A 10768-nucleotide genomic window follows, 5' to 3' on the forward strand; every position below is an offset into this window, starting at 1 on the left:
AGTGGGGTCTCTGAGTCAGCCGCAGCCTTGTGGGCAAGGAGTGTGACAGAGACCCGTTGCCAGTTACGTGTGCGGGGCTTTTTGTGCATTGCTGATTGGATTTAGGATTTGCCCCACCTTCCTATTCTAGATAGCTCCAGCTGCGACGGACGAAGTGGCTTCGCGGTAGGTTCACCGTTCACCCCCACTATCAGGGTCCACAACGACAGGCACTCCGAAGGTGCCTGACCCTGACCCACGAACTCCGAAAGTATACACGTGTACTTCGTACGAGAGTCGGTATCCGAGATTAGAACGAAATGTATACGTATACCTACCTTAGGTTTGGCGTGAAGGCTCCTCACGAAGGAAACCGCGGATGTGGGGTATTGGGTACGTATCCTGTCACATTTCGAGCAAATTTCCGAGCAACATACTTTTGAGAAAAAAGAAAAAAAAGGTGGCCAACCATCAGAGTGAAATGCCTACTTGCAAGGCGCCCGGCCCATTCAGCTTCAAGCATCAAGATATCATGCGAGTTGCCGCGAGCTGGAAGGTTATCACGATGATACTGGATCCCAAGGACTTCCCGCAGATATGGCAGAAGCCGTCAAGTGTAGACCTCCTGGAGTGTCTTAAACACTTAGAGCTCAGCCCGCCGATTTGGAATCACAAGCGTAGGCGGTCGGAAATTATTCAGGAGCAAGAGGCCACTGCTTACACGCGGCGGGAAACGTCGATGTACCTATCTACTATCATCAAGAGCGGCCTTTCCTGGATCGAGTCCGAAGATGAGAAGGAAGCCATCTGGTCGGAGGCAAGTCGCCGACTGTCGGAGAGATGTGGGAGAGCAGGTTTGTCTTATTCATGACATTAACTTTCTCGTGTCTACTCTACCCAGCGCCTCTCCTAATCGCTTTCTTCTTTTCTCCCCTTTCTAGCCATGGGCGAAATCATCCGTAGATGGCCATTCAGAGAAGACGCCCTTTCACCCTCCTTCGAGCTGACCATCCGCGAACCCCCCCTGACGGGAGATTCCCTGGGGCTCAAGACGTGGGGCTCATCCTACGTTCTGGCCCAGCACCTGCCGCGCCTTGGCTCAACATCTTTGTTCCGCCTGTTCGACGAGTCTCTGGGTCAACCCAGGCCGCCAGTCCTTGAGCTCGGCTCAGGGACCGGTCTCCTGGGCTTAGCTGCGGCGGCTTTGTGGAAAGTCCACGTCGTCCTCAGCGACTTGCCTGAGATCATGGCCAATCTGCGACACAATGTCGAGACGAACAGCGCCGTCGTTGAGTCCATGGGTGGCTCGCTTGACTGCGGCGCCCTGACATGGGGAGGCTCGGAGGACGAGGTCGACCAGGACCTATTCTCCAAGAAGAACCAGTTCAAGGTCCGTTTTCCCCCCTTCCTCATCCCCATTCATGTTCACTCCCGTTTCGGCTCATAGCAGCTGACGACTGACCCCTGTTTTTTTTTCCAGCTTGTCCTCGCGGCTGACCCGCTTTACGATGACGACCACCCATTTCTTCTGGCCAGCGCTTTCTCAGATCATCTATCGCTCGATGAGACCTCGCGTGCTGTAGTCATGGTACCGCTGCGAGATGCAGCCACGCAGCGTCTACTCGAGAAGTTTCGAAATGCCATGTTCGCAGGCCCGGACGTCCTGACTTGTGTTGAGGAAGGTATACTCGATGGGCAAGACGACTGGGACGAGAACGAAGCGTCGAGCAACGTGCAGTGTTGGTGGGGTATCTTCGTTCGCAGCCAACATCAAGACAGGGAGGTATGATGTTGCTGTTGATCTTGTGCATTTTGGCCAAGGGGCATTTGCATGATAGACGCATAATAGACTGACTCATAGACATACAAGCAGTACTTGGGGTAAATGGCATGACAAAGAACAGAGAATGAATACACGAGGATATGATATGATCCAAGTCCCGTGGATCTTTTATCTTTTACCACAGGGTGAGTTGTCATCACAGTCAGTATACTGACCTAAACGGACGCAGTCTGTTTAAGGCAGCCATGGCCAGGGCAGTAAAAGTCCACTCAATTATGTTGCTCAGATATTCCGTTGACCTTGTTTATATGGCATGCTTGATATGCTTTTATGCATGTTAATACTATCCATAAGTGGAATTAGGACAGTGGAAAGAGCATAAGACCCGAAACAATGGTAAGTATATTAAGAACCACCCTTATGAGTTGAGTCTAAGTGACTTGGCTGTTAACAAACGTACTTACCACACACAATAGACTCTCTATAGGTAAACACTACTCATACGTTCTCTTTACACAGAACTGATTTTCTCTTTATCTTGGGCGCGCCAGCCCGGTTTTCTATTATCCCTACTCTTCTGCGTCACCTTACAGAGTGATTTGGTTACAGTCTTATTCTTGCCCAGCTCCCTATTCCTTCTTGTTGAGGGATAACAATAGACTCTTTATAAGTAAACACTATTCATATGTTCTCTTTACACAAAACTGATTTTTCTCTTTATCTTGGGCGCGCCAGCCTGGTTTTCTATTATCCCTACTCTTCTGCGTTACCTTACAGAGTGATTTGGCTACAGTCTTAGTCTTGCCCAACTCCCTATTCCTTCTTGTTGAAGGATAACAATACGCGCGGTGAGTTTCCAGCCTCTCCTTCTCACTAACCATTAAGTATAAAGACTACTCGTATCGTATTTATTTGGCGTTCGGTTTGAAGAACGCGACATAAAGATTACTCGCACACTGAGCAATGAACCCAGTCACATAATATCACAGCATATTTACAGGATACTCACATCAACATGCCTCGAGGGAGAGAGTACACGTCTGTGCAGATCCGCTTCATTCTCGCGGCAGTTCTGAGAAAGGAGTCGGTCAATTCCATTATATCAAGCTACCACGAGAGGTTTCAGAAGACCCTGAGACCTCAACAGATTCGCTATGTCCGGATCAAGTATGGCAACGATCCAGTCTTGAAGTGCGTGGATGTCCTCCACCCCAGGGCCCCAACCACGCGGTGATGCTGACCCCCTCAAGCACCTGCTTGGTCAATCAAGTCGTCAAGACGAGGAAATAGTACGATAGCGACTCCTCGTCCAGTGCCTGTTCCTCTCCCCGGTGAGCTCAATTTCTCCTTCACCAATACGGGCACGCCTTTCGGCTCCTTTCAGGGTCATCGAACTTGCCCCTGATAACAGCCCAACGGTCTCCAGAGGACATTCTTTCGTTAAGACACGTAAGTACTGACTTGATATCGGCAGGCGGGTCAAACGACTCAGAACAACAGGGGACGGTGGTACAAAAGAGCAGCTCAAACCGAGTGCCAGGACAGCTTCAACTCAGCTAGGGGCTACTCCGCCATCGCCACGTCAAGTCAGCACTGTACCCTCTGTCCCAGACCCAGCAGTTTCCCCCATACTGCCCCTCGTCCAGAACTATCAGAGCAAAGTTCATATCCCCTTGGATCAGGCGTCGATGTTCACCTTTCCCTGCCCACAACTTTTTCAACCACCCCCGGCACTTCAAACAAGCGAGATAAGATGGGCAACGCAGCAACAATTCAGCAAGGGTGACTACCCCTGTTCAGACAGCTCTCAACCCCTAGGCCACACTATTGCGTTCTGCCACCGACAGCAAAGTAAACCATCTTCCGGCGTTGCTGCCACCGTGGACAATACCTTCAGCGGGTTGTTCAGCCTTGGGCTCTCTGAGAAGTCGACGTCGCAGAATAACTCAAGCCCTAGCTGCACCTTGCAGTCCTGGGGTGACAACGATACGAACAGCGGCCATGGTGCCACGTACAACGACTACGGTACTTCTTCTCAGAGAATGGCTCAAGAGTCGAACATCCCTGGCTATTCTGCCTCTACACAAAGGCAACCATGGGATCTCCCCGGAACACCATCGGCCTACAACACGGCATTGCTTCCTCGCAAAGACAACGCAACTCCACAGTATTACGACAATATCACCAGTACAGCAGAATATACCCCGGAACTTCAAGGCCATCAATTAACCTTCGAACCTGACGTCACTTTATGGGCCCTAACAGACAATCAACAAGATATACCCCTGGATCCCGAACTCCTCCCGGGGGGCCAGTACTTCACGGATCAAGAGGACACTCCGGCCGGGCCATGGAACCAAACCAAGAGCGACATAGACTTTGCTTCCATAGACTGGAGCGCGCTTCTCAACGCGCAACCGCAGGCCACCACAGCCCCAACTCAAGATCGCTCTGCAGAGGTTGCTCTTGCTACGTTCGAAGAGATGGAGACCACGTACCAGCCGTCGTAAGTAACGGCCTCTAAGTTATAAACCTAAAGGTTTAACGATAATAATAAAAGAAAATTACCGAGAAACAACATTTTTAAGTGAAAAATGTGCTGGAAAAATAGTGAAAATTTATTATTATAGTTCGATAAAAGTATGATATATAACCATACCTAGAGACTAATATAAGTAAGCTAGTAGTGAATACGAAGGCGTTAATAAGCTAAATAATTATAAAGGAACTCGGTAAAATAACTACCGTAATTTCGGGAGAAGGAGTGCTTATTAGTCCTGATTAATATCGGGTAAAAATAAAGAAGCATAAAATCGTGTTATACGACTATTTAATTAAATAAAGTATTTTGCTGAAAGATAAGATAATAAATCTAAGTATTGGGTATGATATCTGCCCGATCCCGGCAGGTTAATAGATATAACTAAGTTAGGAATAATTTGGTGTTAACGGAAGCCCCGGTTAATGGCGGCCTTAACGTGAGGGTCCTAAGGTAGCGAAATGCCTTAGCCGTTAAATGCGGTCTTATATGAATGATGTAACGATATAATAGCTCTCTCTATGATTGACTCAGTGAAATTATCATAACTGTGCAGATACAGTTTACCTCTAGTTAGACGAGAAGACCCTACGCAGCTTTACTGTTACTAACGTCGGACGACAAATCCATTGGGTTCGATTGGGCGCTTGCCAATGTTGCGGAACAGTGCCAGGAGGGGGAGGGTCTAATCTTAGCTCAAGGCTTGGTGATCTGGGAGGGGAGAATGTAGCTGACCAAGTCCCGGAAACGAAGCAAGACGATTATATTGCGTGGATTAGAGGAGAGGAAATATGGGATGGATTTGATGACAATTATCATGAGGATTTAGACAAGCTGAGGTCGTCGGGGACTGCCTAGGTGTCGTGCAATGTTGGGAAACTGAGACAGCCATGTTGGGTCAGTATGCATATCGGGAAGAACATTCTTACTTCAAGGGATTTATACGCGGTTCTTTAGGCGTGGCTAGTGGTATGGCGAGCTCAGGGAGTTGTAGACGGGTCGGGAGGACATAGTTGTAAGGAGAACATACACATGAATGATATAAGAGACCACATATACAGGCATTACAGACATTCCTGGAAAGAGAGTGGTCTTGGGGCGAGGAGAAATATAGAGGTGTATAAATACGGAATTACCTCTACCATCCCCTATACACCGCCAAGTTTACACCGTATGCGACAAATCTCGCTTCTCGTCAAGGTCTGTCAAGGGTAGAAGAAAGCCCAATAACCATTGTTCTTATCCAGTGTGCAGGGAAAGTGAACGACGACGGCGACCTCCCATCTCTTTTTTTTCGTCGCTGATTAGAATTCTCTTAAATCAACTCGCAGCCTTTCACCAAATCTACCTCGTAGAAAAGGGATAAAACGAAAGCACTTCCTCCAGCCCCGGGCGCCAGAAAACAAAAGCCATCCAAAATGGGTATCTCGTACTCGTGCATGAATAACGAATGTATGGGAGTCGTAAGCTGCGTTGCTCGCTGCCTCGTTACGCCTTGGAAGGGCAGCTAGCTTCTCCTGGGAGAAGTCGACGGGCTGAGATGATTTGCGCGTGTGCGCATAGGAAAAAAAAATATGGAAAAAGGTGGAGAAAAGAGAAGAAAAGGGGGGGGAGGATGGGCATCACTATATATGGATATAGATTCGCGTTGACATTCGACTTCGGCTGATTGTCAGATGATTGTCGCGACGGGGAGTAGGGATAGTCGACTATCGGACTTGGCCTTAAGGATGCAGCTACCAGCGGCGCTGGTGCCTGTCCAGTGTCCAGAAAAGGGGCACCGGCGCTAGATGGCGATGCCCACATTCTTCCTTGTTTCGGATTCTTCAATAGGGAACCCAAAGACGAGCCTAAACAAGTCTCTTAGAAAGGCGTAATGGGCGGATCGGTGGACCATGAAATTGACACTCTTAGCCACATCCTGGGCAAACACACGCTTGCCCCTGGCCGGTAAGATGGACGATGGGCTCCTGAACGCCGCATCCCCCAGGACTACGTTGCGGTAGGTTTGAAGCAAGGCCGTGTTCGCCGCCGAGTTCCCGAAAGAACCAGCGGGGAGCTGCTTTACAAACGCATGGAGGGAGGCCATGCCGGCCTTGCCGTCGTTGGCCTGGTCGCGAACGAAGCCGACGTTCATGGCGGCTTTGAGCATGAGGGCCTTGACGCGGGTAACGTTGATGTCGTCGCCGGCCGTTGCAGCGGTGGCGGTACTGGACGTTTTGGCGCTGGATTGCGAGTAGGAGGAGAGGTTGGAGGCACTGCTGGACCAACGGCCACCACGGCCCGAGTCGGATGTGGTCCCGAGGACGAGGATATTGGGGACCTTGGGCGACTCGCTCTCTGGAGAGATGGGCGTGTCTTCGAACTCGGTGACGGGGGTCTCGGGGACGGGAGGCGGTTTGTTGCGGGGCCGCTCTTCCGCCAGGCCTAGGCTCTTGTGACTCTCCCGTTTGGAGTGCATGGAGCGGTTCGAGGAGCGGCTCTCGCGGCCGTTGGTTTGATCGCTGGGGAAAAAGCTGGTCTGACTCGGTCGGGGGGTGTTCCGATCCGGTCTCACCCGGGTCCAACCGTCCCGGAAGATGTCGCAGAGTTCCCAGCAAGCCTGTACGGCTGACCCGAGAAGTTCCTCGTCCGGAGACTTGTTATCACGCTTGTTCTGTCTCAGGCTGAAGAGCATCTCGGCTAGCGACCAGCATGCCTTGAGGAGAGAGTCGGTTTCATCAGCCACCTCGCCTCGTTGTTTCATCAAACGGTGACATAATGTGATATAAAACTCCAGTGTCCTCTCCTGGAATGGCGCGGGAATGTTCCGGAAGTCTTGGGCGCTGTAGAGGCTGCGACAAAATCAGCCCAAACCCGCTTATGCTGTAGACAAAAAAAAGGGGGGGAAAAAGGCAAACGTACTGATTGCTGAGCTCAAAATTTACCCGAAGAATAGAGTCAGCAACCTCGTCTTTCCTATGCCTGACATCAAACAAGGACTGGCAAAAGTCCCTGCATAGATCCAGGCTCTCGCGGACACTGAATGAAACATTATCCTGGTCTCGGTTGTCGTATAAGCGTTGGCACAATTTCCAGCAGGCCATCCATGCCTTTTCATGAGCATCGGGTGTCCCCGAGTTGTGAAAGACTCGGCTCCGATGAAATGAGCTGAGGCTTGCCAATGTGTTGCAAAGCGTCCAGCACTCCTGGAGCGCTGTCCGAAGAGCTTTGATCTCCGTCTCCTCTCGGGGAAGGCCGGGTGTCGCAAAGACTTCCTCTTCGTAGTTTTCCGTGTCCGTCTCGGCTTCTCGGATCTCGTCGATTTCTGCGAACCCCCAAGTCAGACGAAGCGCAGGCACAGGTTGGGAAGGAGACCAACATACTCTCGAGGCTGCTGGTGCTGCTGGACCTGACGCGTGATGATTCGCTCAGCATGTCTTCCAGATCCTGTGCTCTGGGCGTAGCACTGTCTATACTGTATCTGACGGCGGTGACGTCTGTCGATAGGGGAGGAGGATGGGGTTGAGTAGGGGACTGTGGATGTGCACGTGCAGGTCAGCCCCGAGAAAAGAGGAAATGGTTGAGATGTAAAGGGCTTTCGTCCTGGGGGGACACCCATCCGTACCTTCAATTGATTATCCGTCACTGTCTGCTGACTCGCGGTATCGGCTCTTGGAGAGGACCTCGTACTTGTTTGTTCTGATCTTGCGACTGGCTCGCTGGAGGTCTGCCTTTTCGTTAGTCGCGCGACCTTTCCGGCTAGGAGTCTGACAGGCCAGGGATTCAGTACCCAATGCCGGAAACTCTCGGGGGCGTGAATGACAGAAACGGCCTCTTCGCCCGACTGTCGCAGGTGATCGGGGACACTCGTCGAAATCATCCTTAGCTGAGCTATACGTCAATCCAAGTCTGATCACTCTCCTCGTCGCCTGCAGCCGAAGAAAAAGAAAAACCCACCTGTGGTTGGGAGGTTCTATTGGCCATGGACTGGTGTTGAGCCTCGTCGAACTCCTCATCTTCGATCTCGGTTGTCTCGGTGCCGTTCGACGTGACGGGGGATGGGCCGACAATATCGCTGGGGCTCATTAAATGCATGGCCGCTGAAACCCTTTGAATGGAGTCGGGATGGAGAGAATTGGATTGAAAACTAGAGCGTTCTGGGCTGGCCGAAGACCTATGAACGATGCAAAACGAATTAGAGAACTATCCGTTGACCTACTTGCTTGGAGGCAGCAAGCAACAACGCAGGACGGGGACGTCTCACATGCTAATGAACGGCGGCGACTGCAGCGCCTCCGAGTCGGGTGATGACACAGACATATCAGCGCGGTGGTGAGAGAAACCGGGGAATTTGTTTCCGATGTATTCGAAGGACGACCGAAGAGGGTTCTCGAGTGCCATGTTCGGTTTGTGATGCTTCTTGCGCCAGCGGCTTGTTGAGAGCGGGACAAGAGATTATTGCCGTCGCCCTCCAGTGTCCGACAAACCGCGTATTTAAAATAAAAATAAAAAAAATTGGTACCAGCAGCCTACCTACGATATCCCCGACTGTGTTTCGCAAGGCGTTTTTCTCTTCTTTCTCGTTTCCTTTCTTTGTTTTGCCCCCCTCGGCTTCCTTTCGAGTCGGCAGTGTGTCGATAGGCTGGGAGAAGCAGAGATGCAATGGCCGGGTACAATGCTCTCGACGGCCGTGTGGAAACAGCGTAGAGCTACGCTGTGGTACCCGACGCAGGGATGGTGGTCGCGAAAGGGTCGGCCCGTCGGTCACTGAGCTATGCCACAGACGTCGAGTTGGCTCGAGAAAAAGGGCGAAGCTCGAGGCAGTGGAGGGCCAGGCGTTCTTAAAGTGTGGGAAAAGGAAGGAGGAATAGGTAGATGAAATGGGAATGAATTGGACGAATGGCCTCTGATCAAGTCAGGTCAGGGGGGTCACGGCCGGGACGTTGTATGTCCCTTTGATCAGATTGACCAGGGCCCAGCTGTCGGGGCCGCGCTTAAGAGGGGGGTTTTTGCAGTAATTTCCAGAAGCTCCAACACGCCCATGCAGCAGGAAATTATGGAGACAAGATCTCGGGATACCTCACAACAAACTGCGGGCAGGATGAGAAGGGGGTTGTGATTTGGGTGGGTTATGTATGAGACATGGAAGGAGAGTGAGTGGTTTTTTTCGAGAGGGAGACAAGTCGAGACCTTCGGTGGTTTTGTCATGCCCTGGCCGAAGCAAGAAATCAGGGCATCGAAATGGAGTGAACAGCCAGGCTAACAGGCAGCAGTGGCAGGCTTCATCGCGGACCTGGTGAGCAGTCGAAGAAACCTCGGGCATCCCATTACGAAAGGGAACTCTTGGGCAACCAGTACGAATAACTTACGCAGTCAATTACCAGGTACGCTCTAGGCATAATGTCTGGATGTACTTCGTACAGACACTGTACCGTACGAATTACGTGGGAAAAAGGAGGAAACAAGTCAGGAACAGACAAACTGAGTGGATCTCCAGAGAAGTATTAGTAACTAAGGTAAAGGTACCTAAGCAGGAACTCGCCCGCGAACGCAGGCTGGTAGTGCGGATTGTACCGTACGGAGAAATCAGAGAGACAGAGAGAGGAAAGGAAAGGCTCTGAGGCCACTCAGGCTTGCATTCCCACCCCCCCCCTCCCTCTCTTCTCCCTGGGTCCGTCTCTCCCTCTGCAAAGGCGGGCCACTCAGACGCAGCGCCCAGGCTGGTGTTGGGGGATGGGAGGTCGAAGATGATTGGTGGGCTGCACGAGAGAAAACAAGCGTCGGCGCTTAAAAATCTCGCTTCCACATGGCTGGCCCCCATGCAACTCCTCATCATGTGGGGTCGCAGGTTACAACCGTCCAGCCCGGACAGCGCCGGTCCTTGGGCCTCCACCGATGGCCCGCAATCCCCGGTCGTGCAAGTGCAAGGGAACTCCCCAGGGGAGCTAGACCAGAGCAGGCCTAGCACCCGATTATCAAGGAGGTTGAAGGGTGGAGAAGGTGCGAAGTACCCGTACATAACTACCTTAAGGTAGCCTGGCGATGGCGGTGGTTGTGGTGGTGTCCGTCCTAGACAGCGAAAAGATAACCGCAATACCCAACGGGTACCTTAATAAATTCGATTAGAGGACGCTAGACGATTGCATCACGTAAGCCGCCCCATGCACCTATTTGTGTTACCTACCTAGGTACTCTGTAATTACTCGTCTAAGGTAAGGTACCTTACCTAGCGGGAAGGATGGATCGTGGAGAGCAGGTGTGTCGTAGGTACCTTACCTTACAGTATAGGTACGTAGGGTACCTGTTCGTAGGCATTTAGGTTCAGTAACCAATAGCGGCGTAAAGATACGCTCCTTGGACAACTTAAGGTAGGAGCAAAAAATGGAGCACTGCCCACGCGTTCGCGGTTTCGCTTATCGGTCCGCTGTCAAAAGTTTTCTCGTCCTACGGAGCACTCCCTACACGTCACGTCTTGGAACACATTG

General features: G+C 51.4%; 4 protein-coding genes across 4 annotated transcripts; 3 read left to right on the top strand and 1 right to left on the bottom strand.

Annotated features, from left to right (window-relative positions):
- Positions 1-544: 544 nt before the first annotated feature.
- On the top strand, positions 545-1768 carry SODALDRAFT_267431 (hypothetical protein; the record flags this gene model as incomplete). Its single annotated transcript, XM_028607550.1, has 3 exons — positions 545-833; positions 921-1369; positions 1460-1768. 3 exons carry the CDS (start codon positions 545-547, stop codon positions 1766-1768), a joined length of 1047 nt encoding a protein of 348 aa, XP_028470081.1.
- A 1009-nt stretch (positions 1769-2777) lies between these two features.
- On the top strand, positions 2778-4353 carry SODALDRAFT_318995 (hypothetical protein; the record flags this gene model as incomplete). The annotated part of the gene is made up of 6 exons (XM_028609418.1): positions 2778-2953; positions 3013-3051; positions 3174-3211; positions 3263-3949; positions 4028-4268; positions 4323-4353. The coding sequence occupies 6 exons, from the start codon at positions 2778-2780 to the stop codon at positions 4351-4353; spliced, it is 1212 nt and encodes a 403-aa protein (XP_028470082.1).
- A 1734-nt stretch (positions 4354-6087) lies between these two features.
- Positions 6088-8603, bottom strand: SODALDRAFT_269361 (hypothetical protein; the record flags this gene model as incomplete). Its single annotated transcript, XM_028607650.1, has 6 exons — positions 6088-7135; positions 7206-7608; positions 7667-7817; positions 7909-8010; positions 8241-8457; positions 8548-8603. The coding sequence occupies 6 exons, from the start codon at positions 8601-8603 to the stop codon at positions 6088-6090; spliced, it is 1977 nt and encodes a 658-aa protein (XP_028470083.1).
- Positions 8506-9198, top strand: SODALDRAFT_11778 (hypothetical protein). The gene has a single exon (XM_028606602.1). The coding sequence runs from the start codon at positions 8591-8593 to the stop codon at positions 9152-9154; it is 564 nt and encodes a 187-aa protein (XP_028470084.1). The 5' UTR covers positions 8506-8590; the 3' UTR covers positions 9155-9198.
- The last annotated feature ends 1570 nt before the right edge of the window (positions 9199-10768 follow it).

The sequence above is a fragment of the Sodiomyces alkalinus genome (genome assembly GCF_003711515.1).
Source record: "Sodiomyces alkalinus F11 unplaced genomic scaffold SODALscaffold_1, whole genome shotgun sequence".
Taxonomy (NCBI): Eukaryota; Fungi; Ascomycota; class Sordariomycetes; order Glomerellales; family Plectosphaerellaceae; genus Sodiomyces; species Sodiomyces alkalinus.